The sequence below is a fragment of the Thermobia domestica genome, chromosome 9, assembly GCF_964235325.1.
Source record: "Thermobia domestica chromosome 9, izTheDome1.hap1.1, whole genome shotgun sequence".
Lineage (NCBI taxonomy): Eukaryota > Metazoa > Arthropoda > Insecta > Zygentoma > Lepismatidae > Thermobia > Thermobia domestica.
In genome coordinates this window covers 165,893,514-165,911,739 of record NC_137462.1, presented here as the reverse complement: position 1 = coordinate 165,911,739, position 18,226 = coordinate 165,893,514, and the positions used below count along the sequence as shown (strand labels likewise).

General features: G+C 39.2%; 1 protein-coding gene across 1 annotated transcript in view; it reads left to right on the top strand.

The window, feature by feature from the left end:
* The window catches only part of LOC145695169 (protein PALS1-like), a 351,545-nt gene that overhangs the window by 39,153 nt on the left and 294,166 nt on the right, over window positions 1-18,226 (top strand). The window contains exon 2 of the mRNA XM_081772126.1: window positions 6,929-7,038. Within this exon, the coding sequence (XP_081628252.1) occupies window positions 6,929-7,038 (110 nt within the window). The remainder of the gene's footprint in view (window positions 1-6,928; window positions 7,039-18,226) is intronic.

The following is an 18,226-nucleotide window of genomic DNA, read 5'->3' as shown; positions in this document are numbered from 1 at the left end:
TATATACTCATGGTATTTCTACGTCATTAATTTACTAAAACTCACATTAAATGCGTTAATCTACATTGAGGATTGTAAATAGAACTAATTAATGACTGAAAGTATCAATAACCAGAACAGACTAAAACAAGGAGAAGGGAACTTACAATCATAGTATTATAAACATAAAACTTTAGATAATTAAAATTATGATCAAAATCCACTTTTAAAAAAATACTTTAGTTCATATTAGTTAAATATTACCTTGGCACTTCATGAAGTAGCAATGCCATTAAACATATAGTTTACTTCTGATCTGATGGCGCGATATCATAATCATTTTCTTTAGGTTGCTCACACACAAGTTATGTTATCTGTCCGTTAAGATACGCTTCAGGCCTGAATACAATCATTCAACATATAACAGTGTATGAAAGGAGCATATTTGAAGCACGTTACAACTTTAGGGTCCTTATCAACGTCAAACATGCTTTCCATACATTTCGCTTGTCTACAATGATTGATTGATTGAGGCGCTTTCTGAAGACATCAGCGCCAAGGCTATTTGTCCTCGTTACGATAAGACCAATGGCCAGCCTGATGAGGAGCGTTAAATTCTGTATCTCACTGATGATCTGCATTCCAGGATGACAGAAAACAATATGACATATTTCCGGTAAAAAAAAAAAAAAAAAAGTGAACAAAACTTAGAAGCATCCATAAAATGGTAAATATGGCCAAATGATCTCAATAAATGGTATTTATTTATGATTTCTTGTGAAAAATGCAGAATATGGCATTTATGGTGTTGTGACACAACTGCCGGTCCTTATTTGCATGATTAATCCAAATTCTGACCCTATCCATCCATTTCAGCTCCATGATTTACAGCTTTCCAGGTACCTTTCGGAAGAACAAGGGAAGAAACTGGCAATCCTACCCCTTAATGACCATGCCTAACTAATCTTGGGTAACTGGACTAAAACTGGCTTCGAACAGAACACTGTAACAAGACAAGATAACTTACAAACTTAAGTGCATGTCTCTCATATTCTCGTGGAGAATAATTTCGAAATGGATGCACCAATTTGTGTATAGTTTTCAGCAAGTTACAGAGAACTACAACGTATCCTCTACACCCGAGAATAGTCAGTCGAATTAGTCAATAACTGTGCCGTACTTATGAATGAAAAAACGTCAGAACACTTCAAAAAATAAAATAACAAAAGTAGAGGTGGGAAGAGAAGAGAAGAGAAGAGAAGAGAAGAGAAGAGAAGAGAAGAGAAGAGAAGAGAAGAGAAGAGAAGAGAAGAGAAGAGAAGGAAGTAAGAAGTTAGTACAATATGTTTAATGTGTATATAAAGGACATAGTACAAAAAGCATCGCATTTCCTCGTCTGCCCGATTTGGGTGATTTTTGGATATGCTGTAGCTGAGGACTCCCCTGGTTAATTCTTTATAGAGGGCCAACTACCTAAGATCAACCCTGTGACCTCCAGAGGTCAACAAAGGTCGCACCGTACAAAAAGCATTGCATTTCCTTGTCTGTCCGACTTGAGTGGTTTTTGGATATGTTGTAGCTGAGGAACCCCGGCCAATTGTGTATATGAGGCCAACTCCCTATGACCAACCCTGTGACCTCCAGAGGTCACCAAAAGTCACACCGTTACGTGGACTATCCTCATTTGCCGTAGCCCAGTATAGCACACAACTACGTATTTTTTGTATGCCAAGTTTGAATCCGTTCTACCAACACCCATTGTGACCTTTGGTGACCTCTGGAGCAGTAAGTACGCCAGAAATTTTTACTTGGGGGTGTGTTCAAAATAAAAGGGGGTGTGTGCTCTTAGAATAGTGATATAATTTTTAAACAGACTCAAACAAGAAAACAGTATATTTTGCTACGCAACTATTGTAATACTACTACTACTACAACTACTGCAACTGATAATAATAATAATAATAATAATATAACAACATCAGATCTTTGCAGTGGTAGGTTCAATAAAGTAAGTTTACACATTTGAGCATTTATTATTATTACTAAACTAAGTAATACAGTGAAACGTCTCAAAACGGACAACGGTGGAACCGATTACTTGTCTGTAAATGAGAGGCGTTCCTAAAAGGAAGGGTTCTCTCTCATAACACCACACCACACATATTTATGGCATCGAAGAATAAGAAAGTTTGTCCTCTTATGAAGATGTCCATTATTGAGAGATGTCCGTTAAGAGAGGTTTCACTGTATTGGGAACTAACCTCCACTATTTTACCCATAATTCCCCTACATGTAAATTGATTACATACGAATTATTGTAATTATTTTGCAAAATTCTGCTATTATTTCAATTTATTCACCCCCAGCAGGTTTTAGTGGGTGATTTTTTTCCAAAATATTAATTGGGAAAAATTTCCCTCGTCCCATGCTGAAATCATATTCGTTTAGGAATTAATACTGTACATAGTTCCAATTTCATTATTTTAAGATTCTAACCCTGTAGTTAACGTTAATTGTTGTAATATTTGATCTCTTAATCTCCGTTCCTGCCCTTCCTGGTTACGTTATTCGCTCTGAATATCTTTCATAAGAAAATTATTTATTGATTTAGTTGTTTTCCAGAAATCCAGTTTTTCAATTTACAAATATTTTGTATCTTACTGTTTTGTCTTCTTTAATATACCCTAATTTTAATAATCCCAGGGCTCATAGTGGTCTGGTCTCTTGTAAATAGTTGAAAAGTGCCAAAAAAATGGTCAAAAGCACAAAATCCTATTATGCCCCTTTTTTCCTTTGTCAATTTTTCGCTCTCTTTGTTTCTTGTTTTGTTTCTTCTTTACTTCTTCTTTTTGAGATTCCTATTTCTTAGGTTTTCAAAGTATGTCTTGTAGTTACGGTAGGCAGACTTAGCAGATGTAAAAAGCTTCTGAGTAAGTGGAATCAGTTCTGGCCTATTTCAGAATTTCTTCATCCCAGACATTATATTTAACTTTGCATTAAGTTCTCAAAAACGTGAAATATTAAAATTCATCACCTACTCTTAAGAAGAATATACAAACAGCATAACACAAGACAAACATGATGAACCACACAACGTTGAACGAAGCGTTAACTATTACGAGAGAAAACCAAAAGATTATTATGATAGAAGAAACAATAGACACAGAAGGGTTCTCAACCCCACCTTGAGAACTTAAGCATACACCAACCGTCCACTGTGCTTTAGAAATAATAAAAGATAAAGTGAGAATGAAGCTGACTGTTTCACATACTGAAGCTTTCAGAAGAGTAATGAGTAACAAGTTTCTGCTTTTTTCCATTTGTTTTCATATTTTTTCTTAGAAAACTGCAATGCAAAACATACATTACACTAAAAACTCATTTTACCTCTTAAAAAAGTAACTTTTAGTGACAAATTTGAAAAAAATAACTTTTAATGACCAACTTGAAAAAAGTAAATTTTAGTTAAAAAAGTGACTCGCTATGAGCCCTGTTCCGCTCAATGAATTTACGTGAATAAAAATATACTTTACAAAAATTAAGATAGCGCCAAATGTGTTCCTGTATAACGATAGAATCAGTCTAAAATATATATAATTCTTACTTCAATCGATGTCTTCATTTCTAGAAACGTTTTGACTACACCCTTCTAACGTCCATCCGTTGATACACCACTTGCAGATCAGGCTCGAAACCAGCCACAGAGCTTTGGGGGGCCATGAATATGTTAGGAGCTGCCAAGTCATTAAAAATTAGCTTACAAATATATAAATTGTGCATTTTGTATTGAGGTCTGGAGGGAACATGAAAAATTTAGGGAGGGCCAGGCCCTCCCCAACCTCCCTCTAGTTGCGAGCCTGTTGCAGAGTAGCACTTACCAACTGAATCTGGTATAAGCTTATTACTATATTGTCACATTTTTCCTTATTGAGGAGAAGGTAAGTGAATGACCGCTCAAGACGTTGCCAATTTCAGTAATCTGCATCTGTCCATCAATCTCTTTTCTCGGAAACGACTGCGGAGCACAGGAGGGTAGGTATCAGCCTTCTGTTTTGTCAATTGTTTCAATCGAAACACCCCCTGAAACAATGAGGTCGTGTGGTTCTCGAAGCCGTACATGAGAACGAGGTTGCTTCGTATTTTGAAGTGAAATAAATAAATAAGAATATTGTCTTCTTTCCTAAACGCTAAACCTTTTTTAACTTGATGTAATAAATGACCTATATGATACTGATTGATTTGGATTTGGGGAGTGTTGGACAATTGGATTTGGGGGAGTATTCCTTTTCCATCCAGGGGTGTGTGTGAAGAAATTTGGAGGGGTGTTAGGGGGGTGTTGGGGGGGGGTGTAGATTACTCCCTGCTCTGGAGGACACAAGGTTGGTCATACGGAGTTGACCCCATATAAACAATTGACCAGGGGTCCAACATATCCTAAAATCACCCAAATCGGACTGACGAGGAAATGAAATGCTTTTTGTACGGCGTGACCTTAGATGACCTCTGGAGGTCACAAGGTTGGTCATAGGAAGTTGGCCCCATATAAACGATTGACCAGGGGGTCCTAAGCTCCAACATATCCAAAAATCACCCAAATTGGACAGACGAAGAAATGCAATGATTTTTTGTACGGTGTCCTTTAAGTCTCGAAGTGCCGAGATCTGTAAATGTGTGTTTTAATGCAAGATTTAAAAAAAAAAAAATGAAACTAATCCCTTGCGAGATACGAAAACAATATAAACAATACCAAAAATTAAACATCGGATTTAATGGAAGTGAAATAAATTTCGTTGCTAAGGAAATTGTCTTAAGAGACCTTTCGCACTGGGATCCCAGCCCAGGTTGACTCGAGTCAGCACATTTTCGTCAATCGAAAAATCATCATCAACGCTGAGTTGTGCCGAATTATGTTGATGCATACTAAGATCTGCCTTCGGCTCAGAAATGTATCTGCGCTGATCCGTAAAATAAGTGTCTCAGCAGTTCCATGTTGGATTGTGTCTGTGTTTGATGCTCGAGAATCGATTAGCTGTTAGTGTGGTATTTGTTTTGACGGGCGTTTATCATTCATTACACGGATGAAACACACAGCAAAGTTGATTGTTTGTTAAACAACAAATACAGATCCTTATCAATTTAGTGGAAAACTTGGCCTTGGAAATATGTCAGATCTCGAGGTTGGCAATGGTCAGATCTCTGGGTTTTTGGTGATGTATTAAGGTAAACTCCATGCTATGTGAGAAGCAGTAGAACAACAGTGTGCAGGGAACTGAGCAGACAATGATATTGTCAAATAAACGACCTCTCTGATTTTCAAAGAGGCTAAATTGTTGGCACTCCTTTATGTCTTGCGAGCGTGATGAAAGTGGCAAGATGTCGGGTGTATCGTGAAGAACACCATCCAAAATGATGACGATCTACCAACCTCACAGCAAAATCATGTCGGCGAAGAGGAACAGTGGTCGAAAGAAAGGTTGAGTGACAGGTCCCGCCGAGTATTAAATCTAATTGCTACTCAAAACCGTCGTGCGATTGCACTGTAAGTGACGGAGGAACTCAAGCAACACCTCCCACAGCCTGCATCGGCAATCATAGCCCACCGCGAATTACATGATATCAATATACCGAGAGTGCGCGAGCGAAATCGCCCATAATGCTGTAGGATGATTCTTATAATGTTGTGGATGTGTTGATGATTGCAAATGTGTGGTCAGGTGAGTCACCGTTCACGTTATTTCAAACCATGGGCACTGTTTGTGTGTGGTGGACACACAAAGAAGCGTATGATCCTCAATGCTTAGGGGCGAACCGTGAAACATGACGGTGACTTTTGTGATGCTGTAAGCGCCAATGTCCTGGCTTTCAGTGGATTTTGTGTTGACACTTACTGGTCACATTACTGCCCATGATTAGATCGCCATTTTAGTGGGCCATGTGCAACTTATGTGTATCTTCTGACAAGTGGTTGCAAGACCACGATGTATGACAAGGGTTTGAAGACGACTAGCTGTATTGTATAGCTGGTATGGGACGGTCAGTATTTTGAAATTTTCATTTCATTTCTTCCATGTGCCTGGGTGATACTCTGCAACAACTGAAAAAATGTTAGTATGGGATATACGTATGTATGAAATTGCCATTGTAATGAATTTAAAAGTGAAAATCTTTCGCGGCATACAAATTTATATGCTATACAATACTTGATACCGATACGCAAACACGGTCTTTTTTTCTTTAATCATATTTGAATATGAACGTAGCTCACTTATAGGTTAGTCGGTCAAGTGTAAGAGCATTAGTTGCAACTAAATCATCTAGGATGTAAATGCATTACAGAGGAATTAAGCTAATAGTGTAATTTACGGACATTTTGAATTAGTTTCTTTTTACATTGCTCGTTATTCTTTGATTGCTTAATTGATTTCACATTAGTATCCCTTCTCTTACAGGAATTTACAAAATATTATTATTATTATTGTTATTAATAATAATAATAATAATAATAATAATAATAATAATAATAATAATAATAATAATAATAATAATAATAATAATAATAATACCTAATAATATATTACCGAGATAAGGGTGTAGCATTTCTACTTCTTGTGACGAAATCAGACTTATCTACTGGAAGGGGGCATTTTGGTACTCCAGGTGAAAGTATAACTCGTTGGCACGAATCAGACATTTTTAATGAAGAAGCGTTTTACGCCTAATACCAAATCGATAGTGTTATTCCATCCCCTCCATATTTTTTTGTTATTGTTGATCTAAAAATAAAATATTCTTACATGTATTTCATTCTCTAAGTATTAGATACATAATACAACAACACCCCATGTAATAACGTAAAAACCAGTAACGCTAACTACTAAGCATCTAAAATTGTATATCTGTATTTTTTTTCTTCCATTATTAAGAATTTTTCTTAACTCTGTGCTTGCAGGGTCTCCAGCTGATAAAGCTGATCTGGAAGTGGGCGATGAGATACTGGAAGTGAATGGAAAGTCCCTAGAAGATGCAACGCACACAGAAGTTATTTCACATATACATCAGGTAAGTCAATTGATAACTTATACTTACATTTGTTAGTTGAAATTAGATTGGTTAGTTGAAAAGCGGCGAACACCTCAAAACCATGCCGGGCAGGACATAGGCTCCAAGCGTACTGCTATACAAGAAATAGATCATCATATAGTATATAGGAATCAATGGGCAGAAAGTAACAAACTCAATAGAACGCAGATTTAGTTCTGTACTCCGTAGGTAAAAGGTCGGTTTCTTAAAATATCAGTTCTTTATTATTTTATATGTAATTTTACCCCTTTATTCAGAGATATGAAACCGTAAAATTGAAAACCTAATAATTACACTGAGAAAATTGTACTTAAAAAGATAGATTACATGCGTAATGCCTGTAGTTTTTAGACAACGTACAGCAGATGTATAACTGAAAACGCATGTTTTATAATACTTTCTGTATAAGTGTTCCATCCATACGTACTTTGCGTATGAAACAATGTAGGCGGTCAGGATCTCACATACAAATGGACGTATATAACATATAGCTGACGAAGGTAACACAAGTATATGCATGTGATATATGGAAAACCGTTAGATATCAGACATCCTGCAACGGCATGATGTAACATCCAAGGGCAGTGCCTATGTAGCATACGGATAACGTATGCTCCGTACTGATTTCTATAGTAAATAAGAGGATACCGTATATTTGAACAATATACCGCTGTCCGGAGAACGGATTTTTCTCTGTGTATGTAAATAGAGAGTGATAAAAGTTCTAATAACCTTATTTTAGTCTCGTGGAAAATATTGCCTTTTATTTTCTACACTATTTTCCTGTAGAAATTTCTATGAAATTTTATAAATGTGACAATCAACTTTAGTCCTCTTAAGTTCATAGTTGTATTGTTGTCCAGTGAGTCTACAGTATGTTGGTCTTTTAGTGAATTCGTGATGGTAAGACAAGGACCATATTAAATGTAAATAAGCATGTAATTATTTTTACAAAATCTACAAGTATTTATTCCATATCAAGCACAATATAATTAGTAAATAAGCAATATGAATATAGTCTATAAACCACAAACGTTGTTATCATTTACATTAAGTCTATAAACCACAGACGTTGTTATTATTTACCTTTAGCATAGCGCAATATTTTACAAGCTTTATCACCAACCCACATGAAGCATACTAGCATTACTAAAATCTAACTATATTTGGATCTGAGCGTTTATATTAGTCTAATCGCAAGTTAGCTAAACTTTAAAATGTTAAATGTGAACAATTAGAATTTTTAATTAATCACTATTTTAACGAATAGCGTACAGCGAGCCGAAGGCTTAGGGAAATTGGAGTGGAGAGTATTGCTTTTCCCCACAGGGCCCTCTGTCATGACGCACTGGGAGTCACTTAAAATGTTAAATGAGAAAGTGTCATTTGATGTATCATTGAAAAGACTACTAAAAACAAACAAGTATGATAAAATTATACAAGGTGGTCCATAAGTCTTACTACAGTGGATTATTTTGGTAACAAACATGATTAACGCAAATCTGACTAGCAGAGGGCGGACTTGGGCAAAGGAGCTACCGATTGATGCATGAGTGGTGAATGGCGGCCATCTTGGATCCAGGTTATTTTTTTTTTTCAAATGGGAAGGTAGGAATGTGACACATGAATTAACACTGGTTTTTGCAGGGGAATTCAGTCCCGCGAGAAGAAATGCGTTATTATGTCCCGTTCCAAAATTATGACGCCCCAAAGTCCCACTTACAGTATGTGCTCCACATGTTGCCCGTCCATTGCAACACACAACCGAAGTCTCTTAATCCAGTCCTCCTAAACCCGTAACAACACAGCGGGGGTGATGCTATCACAGGCGTTTTGAATGCGTCCCTGTAGGTGTGCAACACCCCGAATCTTCTCCTGATACACCAGGTGTTTTAAGTGTCCCCATAAAAAAATCCAAGGCGACCGATCCAACGTCCAGGAAAATGCAGATCCAAGCATTTCCGCAAGGCAGCGCATAGTGTGGTGGGGCACCATCTTGCTGAAAATATCGTGGCAAGGTGGCATCAGGGCGGAGAAGCAACGGAAACACCAACTCCTGTAACATGTCCAGATATCCAACACCATTTACTGTACCAGGAATGAATAAGGGTCCTATGATCGACGTTTTCCATATGCCACACCACACCATGATATGAACAGGGGTAACACCATAATATGTCGTTTACGGTTATATTTATATGTCACTTCTTCCCACCTCAAAGCTTAGGAGGGCTATGTTTTTTTAAACCCACTTGGGATGAACTTAGAATTACACGACATTGAGAATGTCAGTATTTATAAAGGTAACCAATAAAGTTCTGTCGGTTTTTTTTTTTTTTTTTTTTGTGGAAGTCTGTGTTCAATTGCCCCTCACATCGTAAATTGAATACGAATGGAGATAATGCAAAGGCCAGTTGTTGGTATGCGTATATTCAACATACTAGCTCATTGTGGCAGTTCAGTTACACCGTGAACTTGCGTCAGGTCAGAGTGAGCATGGGACCTCCACACAGTCTCATAAGGACGTATATGCTGTACGAGTTCAAACGGGTCAAACGCCACTGCAGCAGGGCAGAAGATAAGCCTGGCCTTTGGTGAGGGTGTCGTGACTACGCGGACAAGCGGTGGTTTAACAAGTTTAATGAAGGTGACAAAACACTCGAACGCGCGCCACGTACCGGAAGGCTAACATATGTACAAAATGAAGATCCTCAGGCAGCAATTTATATGAACAGTGCCAGACATGTAAGGAACTGGGACTACTATTCAGTGTGAGTGGAGAAACCATTCGGCAGCACCTCCATCAACTTCGGAAGCACTACAAGTTGAATCAGTGGGTCCCACATGATTTGACTCCGGGCCAGAAGGCAACGCGAACAAACACTTGTGTTTCTTTGCTGTCTCGTCTGTGGAAGGAGCCATTTCTGGACAGGGTGTTGACATGTGATGAGAAGTGGGTCCTGTACAAAGCTCCACGGCGCCGTTATCATTGGTTAGCATTCCATGAACCGGTTCTAAAAAAGCCGAAACCAACACTGCACCAGGAAAAGGTCCTCCTGTGTGTTTGATGCGCTTCGGTAACTGCTACCAGCTGGTCAGAGAATTAATACAACTCTGTATTGTCAGAAGTTGAGCTGTGCTCAAGAAAAGCTCAAAACTCTGGAGCCATCACTTCTGAATTGCAAAGAATTCACCTGTTACAGGACAACACAAAGCCCCACGTGGCTAGAATTACCCGGGACATCATTCTTCACCTTGGATGGGAAACACTCATCGGACATTGCACCATCCGATTATCACATGTTCCATTCCTTGGACAATCACCTTAGAGAACGACAGTTCAAATCTCTAATAGAGGTGCAAAATGCACTTGATACCTTCTTCGCTTCACGGCCCACCAAGTTCTTCCGCGATGGAATCCTTGTCCTTCCAGAACGTTGGCAGAAGGTCGTTGATGCTGATGGGGACTATTTTTGATCTTCCAGGTACACCTTAGGTGACATATCGATGTTCGAAGATGGTGGGTGAAAAAGCGACAGAACTTTCTTGGTTACCTTTATATATCAGCAACCCCGAAAATTATGGATTCGACACTAACGTCGGTTATTTTCGATTATTTTTGCTTGTCACTCCTTTCCACTCCAATCCTAGAAGTGCTAGAAGTAGTTTATTTCCGTAATATTTTTTTCCAGGCTGTAAACCATATGTGTACCAAGTTCGGTTATAGTTGCTTCCTACGTTCTATAGTTATGTTGCAAAATACATACACATGTCCACTTTTATATAAACGTACAATGTCTTCGGCGTTGCCTCTGTCAGAAAATAAAGAACTATGTAGAACAAATAATGATAAGCATAAACGCCTTCGTTGTTTCCCTTGTCAATTTCTGTGTCAGCTGGCATGCCCGTTGTTGCTTAAACTTGGGCTTAAAAGTCATCGAGACTGTCACCAATCAGATTTGTGACCCTAGAAACTATAGAATGGACATTAATATAGATCATTTTTGGACTATATGACTGAACTTGGGTTTAAACGTCACTGGGAGTGTCGTTCATCTCAGCGACCTCGAAAACTATGAATTCGACATTAATATTGGACGTTTTTGGTTATTTATACATGTCATGTTCTTCCACCTCTAGGGATGTCTCACCCCCACAGTACGGCATAGGGAGTGAAGTATTCATTTTAGCGACCACAAAACTATGTATTGAATTGATCTCCTTTTATTAAGTTTACGTCACCCTCTTCCTTTAGTGGTGATACGGTTGTCTCACCCTCACAGTTTTTGTTTCAAGATTACTATAAGTCATATGTGTACTACGTTTGAGAAATTTCTCCAAGCATTTCACAGTTATGCTGGAACATACACACGTCCTTACGTTTATACATAATGTAGATATAAAATTTCCCTTTGTCCCTTTTAAAACAACAATTTTCAAAAATGCTGAGAGACGTCTACGTTTAATTTTAATGAGGGATTTAAATACCGTACCTAATTGCATGTTGCTAGCTTGAGAGGTTCGTGAGAGTTAAATGTAAAAGAGCTACCATCAGTGCTGTTATTCTAATTTTTTAACAACCGGTTCTTTCTTTCTCTCTCTCTCTCTCTCTCTCTCTCTCTCTCTCTCTCTCTCTCTCTCTCTCTCTCTCTCTCTATCTATCTATCTATCTATCTATCTATCTATCTATATATATATATATATATATATATATATATATATATATATATATATATATATATATATATATATATATATATATATATATATCTATATATATATATATAGAGAGAGAGAGAGAGAGAGAGAGAGAGAGAGAGACTAGATGGTTGGATTTAACTCTCTTACGAAATAAACCATACAAGGTAGAAAAAAGCATTTTTTTACTGGATACCACAAGTTACAAGTAAAGGCCTACACAGCATCCTAATACAAGTGGTGTGACGAATTTAGGTCACATTACGAATATCTTCGAAACGAATTATCCAAGGTAGATGAGTGTCAAAAAGTATTGGAAAGACCTTAATTTCAGCAATGGATCAACAATTGTTGATAATAGTATGTATGCGCTTCAAATATAAATAACACTCACCACTACTCTCATGTAATTCCAGTTCTCATTCTTGATATCTGAACATTTGAGGTTAAGAATTAAGAACGCTTACACCTTGTTCTGAGAGATCATATGTTTAACCTTGTAGCTATAAAAAGGGTATCTCCAGTGACTCCCTACTTTCTTGACCGGTGAGTACCAAGGACGATATGGATATGTAGAGAACCGGTAGGCTCTGTAGGTCAAGAATACGCTGGTTTCGATGAGCTTGGTTTTTGTGTGTCAGGGAATAAATTGAACTGTGCCCCCCCCCCCCATAACCCACTCCTAGCTATAGGCCTGCTGGATATCACAACTAAACCAAGAATGGGTTCCAACTGGAACCAAACGAAGCTCAGCTGACACATGTGACATGGGTCGAAATAGCCGAGAGCGATCTGCAGTGTCTGGCCGTTTTGAGTTCCGACACCGGAACAACTTCGAATGTGAGACCAGGGTTTGCATATTCGGAAACTAGCGTGTCTTCTCGTTCTCTCCATACCTACAATGCCTGAGAGGCCCGTCGGTCACCGGAGATACGCGGCCCTACAAGTAAACAATCCGTGCTTCTGAGCCGGTACGGCTAATTCTTGTGAGGATCCTGCTGAAACTCTGTGGTTTAATGGATAGTGTGTGGCATAGAATTACGTAGCAGACTCAGAAGATGAGGATGAACACAAAGATCTCCACCGGAAGCCTCTTCAGTGCTGCACGGTAACCCGAGAAGCGACTGCAACACTGTCGGGACCGTCGATCGGTTTTTCGACTCCTGTTCGAACACACCTCACTTTGCGACATCGAAACCAATGTATTCGTGACCTACAGCGCCTACTGGTTCTCTACATACCCATATCGACCCTGATACTCACCGCTCAAGAAAGTAGGGAGTCAACAATGCATTGAGTGGAGATGTCCTTTCTAAAAACAAAGATAGTTAAACTAAGATTTACTATTCCTGGACATAAAATTTACTGTTATGTCTGGGTATAACAAACGGTTCTACGAACTTTAAATATTTTAACAATCGGTTCCAGCGAGACTCGGATTAGATTTCTAGAGGAAGCTCATGTAGATCGGAATCTCGTTAAGCTTCAGGTGTCCACTTCTCATATAGCGTTCCTGTTAGCGTTTAGGGGATGCTAAATTCTACTTTATTCTAGTCCATGAAATGCAAAATCGTTTGACGGTTAACTTATTCTATAGAGGAGCCAGCAATAGAGGGTCTCTAACAGCTTGCAGAGGCATTGCCACTACTCACGTTTCAAGGCTTTTTTCGGTACATCTGTAATGTCAATTTAATTAATGGTGTAAGACAGAGTGACCGTGGTTGATAACACTAGCACCAAAGTAGAGGCTGCATTTTCCCTCCGCATGTGGTAAGAAACTTCAAAGACCATCTCTCGTTGGCCCTGCTGTGTAGAAGCTGCACTGATTTTGATGCTTTTTGGTATATGAATGAACCATGTTCAACTTAGGTTTCTGCCACATTAGTTATCCCGAAGGACATATCCTAAGGAGGGGGTATAGTGGTGTGGTTCACAAATTTATGGCAAAAATACTGTGTCTCAAGAGTCCATCAAATTGAAACTTATGACATAATCGTCGCCAGATATCTCACCAGTTTTGAAAATTTCCGTTTAAAAAGAGAGAGAAAGTGGATTTTTTTAATGTACGACGGGGTACTGATAAGTTCTCAACCCGACCCAGAAGGTCTTTAGCCACAGGCACGAAAGTTTCAGGCTTTTCAACGTATTCCCCCCAATTTATAATAATAATAATAATAATAATAATAATAATAATAATAATAATAATAATAATAATAATAATAATAATAATAATAATAATAATAATAATAATAATAATTTCTCCTGATCTACAAAAAACTGTTCTGCAGTGTATAACCTCGTTCCACTGGTAAACTTCTGTCTTTTCAGTACTTTTTTTAGTCTATGGAAGAAACAAAAAAAAAAAAAAAAAAAGGTGAAGGTGGATGGCCAATGCACTGAAACCCTAGGTCCTCCAGACAAACCATTGTTCTTCCAGTCTTGTGAACGGGAGCATTGCAATTATTGTAATGCAAAAACAACATACCTCTTAACTTTTCCTGGTGCTTTTCTTTAATAGTACCCTTTAACTTAGACAGAACCAGAGCCGGATTTAGGTTTGACGAGGCCCTAAGCTGCTTTCCTTTGTCAACTGATATTTTAGGGAGGAGGCTAGCAGGAGGTGCTCCATTACTTATATCATAGAAGCACACTGTTCCTGTGTGTAGATTTTATTTTATTTATTTTTTGGAAATGTACAGTCAGAAACAATATTAGGTACAGGTTGGAAGTATAAGAAGTGATAGCTTCAACCTATACTTAATACTGTTTCGGACTACATCCAGTTTTCCTTTAAATTTTTTGGGTCCTCCAAGAGAGTGGGGCCGTAAGCTATAGCTTGTTTAGCTTATACGTAAATCCAGAAGTGGATAGAAAGCTGCAGTACCTTCGGAAGGTATTCTGATAACGAAACACCATTCTTATCGAGGAATACTGTGGCAAGCACCTTGCCTGCGGACCTCTGTTCTTTCAGTTTCTTTGGCCTTGGAGATCCTGACTGCAACACTCGCACGACTGCTGTTTTTGGTCTCAGGATAAAAGTACTGAAATCAATTTTCTTCGTGGGTAGCAAGTCGTTCAAAAAATCGTTTTTAGAGTTCGCAAAATATCGCATAATCAACTAAGAAGATGTTACATATTTGTACATCTCATCGACGTTGAAACGTTTAGGCACCCATTTCTCGACAAGCTTGTGCATGTCCAGCTGATCATAGATTATTGACAAGACACATTCTTTGGATATGTGTAAGGTCTCAGCTATCATTTGAAGTGAAATTATTTTGTTACTCAAAATCAGGTCATAAACGTGATCAACTTTTCCAGAGTTGACACCAGGGCCTAAAATTCAACGAAATCATAGCTCCACACTGCTAAAATTTTATATAGTACAGAAAAACTAGTTTAGTCAGCATTTGTTCTGACATATCAGTTTTCTGTCCAGTACATCATGTTTACCTGTGTCCCCCACAAAAAATTATTATTATTATGTAGGAAAATTTTGGCATCCAGAGTAAACAAAATTAAAGGCACATTAAGGTACATACAGATGGTGATCAGAAAAATGGAAACACCTGTAGTTGGCAACACGTCAGATGTATGGGTTGGCAGTGGTGTCGTGGCGCCCGCAGCGCCGGACCGCTGCTGGTGGTGTGTTAGGTCGGTCTCCATACTACGTCAAGCGCAGTGGAACAGCAGTGTCCAGTGGCTGCAGCAGACGGAGGTAGTGTAAAATGGGAGACCTCTCAGATTTTCAAAGAGGGCAAATTGTTGGTGCGCGGTTATGTGGAGTGAGTGTGACGGCAGTGGCTACTGTGTTAGGTGTGTCGCGTGGGACAGTGTCGAAGGTGATGACGGCCTACACAACACACGGGAAAACCACATCGGGGAAGCGGAACAGTGGGCGGAAGAAAATCATGAGTGACAGGTCACGCCGGGTATTAAAGCGCATTGTCACGCAGAACCGTCGTGCCACTGCGGAGCAAGTGACGGAGGAACTCAATCAGCACCTCCCCTACCCTGTTTCGACAATCACAGTCCGCCGCGAATTTCATGACATGAACTTACGGGGTCGTGTTGCACGGGCCAAACAGCTCATCAGGGACCATAACGCTTTCGCACGCCGCAAATGGAGCCGCGACCATACAACTTGGACCGTTGAGGACTGGAAACGTATGATATGGTTGGATGAGTCATCCTTCACCCTATTCCCAACCACGGGCCGTGTTTATATGTAGAGAACGCCGAAAGAAGCTTATGACCTGCAGTGTCTCCGCCCAACTGTGAAACATGGCGGCTGCTCGGTGATGCTGTGGGCCGCCATGTCATGGTTTTCATTGGGTCCTGTGGTCACACTTAGCGGACGAATCACTGCCAACGATTATGTCGCAATTTTAGAAGACCACTTGCATCCTATGGTCCGGATGTTGTTCCCGGACAATGACGCCATCTTCCAGGATGATAATGCACCCATTCACACAGCTGGCGTTGTTGCAGCGTGGTTTGAGGAACATCGGGATGAAGTTCAACACCTTCCTTGGCCCGTCCAATCCCCAGATCTCAACATAATTGAACATTTGTGGTCCGTCTTGGAAACATGACTCCGGCGACGATTTCCACCTCCATCCTCTCTCACAGAACTGGCCGATGCCCTGCACGAGGAATGGTGTAAAATTCCACTTGCTACCATTCACGATCTCTATACCTCCATCCCACATCGCATCAATACTGTTCTGAAGGCGAAAGGTGGCCCGACACCATATTAATCTGGTAAGTTTCAATTTCGTTCAGGTGTTTCCATTTTTCTGGTCACCATCTGTATTTAATTGTATTGTATTAAACCATAAAATACAGGAAACAAACCGGTAAGAAAAATTGTCACACTGGAAGAAAAATTCACTTTTTCTTACATAAGAATTTCACTGCCATTTTTTCGTGATCATCACGCTGTCTCAGTCTGTTTTCTGCCGAGGCAAATACACCGTTATACCAGGGCTGTTCCTTTGACTTCCTACCAACTTCAAAACGCCTTTCCTTGCTGGCCAGCCATTTCATAGCAGCAGGGGTTGGGTTAAAATCTTCCAACGGACCCATATTTATATTAACGTGAAGGTAATTTTTCACAGTACTGGGAGCCAAAGAGAGTCTGTTATCTGTTTTCAATATGTTGTAGTCACTTATAAGTCTTTCAATATAGGAAGAAGATGGTTTCGAAGCAACAACTCGGCCTAGACTTGTTGACAGAACATGAAATGACTGATTTCCACAGATTTTCATGAGAAGGCTTTTAACGTCCAGACCTTTCAACATACTGCACGATGATGCCTCTCTATATTGCATTGCGAACTGCAATCTGTATCAGGGCAAATAACTTTGTGGCATTCTCTTAGGACATCATCAGTTACATCCTCTTGCAAAACACGCAAAGGCTCCAAAGCAACAATACTGTCTTCATACAGCAAACGCTGACTAACAAAGTTAATTATGGAATCCAGGACTTCGTAGCGTACTACAGTAAAATCTCTTTTCTCACTGACATATTTGTTATGGGATTTATTGCGACGTGTGTTATGATGAAGTTGAATACCATGTAATGAGTACTGTATTTCTCCGTTGACGTTCTCTTCCACACGTTCGTTTAAAAGCGTTTCTTCCCACCCGCCTAACAGAGGTTTCTCTTTCATACTCTCCAATTGTGCTACAGTTCTATTTTTATTTGTTATTATGTCCAAAAGGAAAATTCCATCACTCTCAAACTGTCATATACTGGCAGTTATATGGAATTGAGTACCCCATTGCATAATGAATGTATTTAATCAGTAAGACATAGTTTGACACACTAAACGTGTTTAAATGCATAATCCGAGAAAAGAAGGTACTCACATTAATACCACTCCACACATTAAGAATTATAGCTCCACATTCCTTCCCTACAGTTCCACAAAGTGTGGAGTACTCCACTCAATTTTAGGCCCTGGTTGACACTAACACCGGCCTCCCATACAATTCACATCTTCTGTTGAAAAATCATCACACTTAAAGTTTGAGCACCATTTCTTCACAGTGGAGTATGAAGGACAATATCCACTCAATGAGTCTAGCATGCAACCATGAATTTCCTTCAGTGACTTCTGTTGCATGAAGAGAAATTTCATGACACCTCGCGACTCGCCCTTGTAAATTCCACATCTGGCTGCGCCATTGTTCAATCAATGATCTGTGGGGAAAAAAAGTTAAAGCTACAATCATTCTAACTGGCACTTAAACTTACAAAAGATAATGTTTCGAATGCAATGAATGATTTCAGGATGATATGTGCGAAAGGAGGTCGGGCCAAGAACTTATCAGTCCACCCCTCTCAAAAAGAGAAATGTATGTCACTATGTTTGGCGGCCAACTCCTCCTAGATCGAATTTGATCGAAAATAACCAATATTAGTATGGTTATACTTAAGGTGACCCATCGACATGGAGTT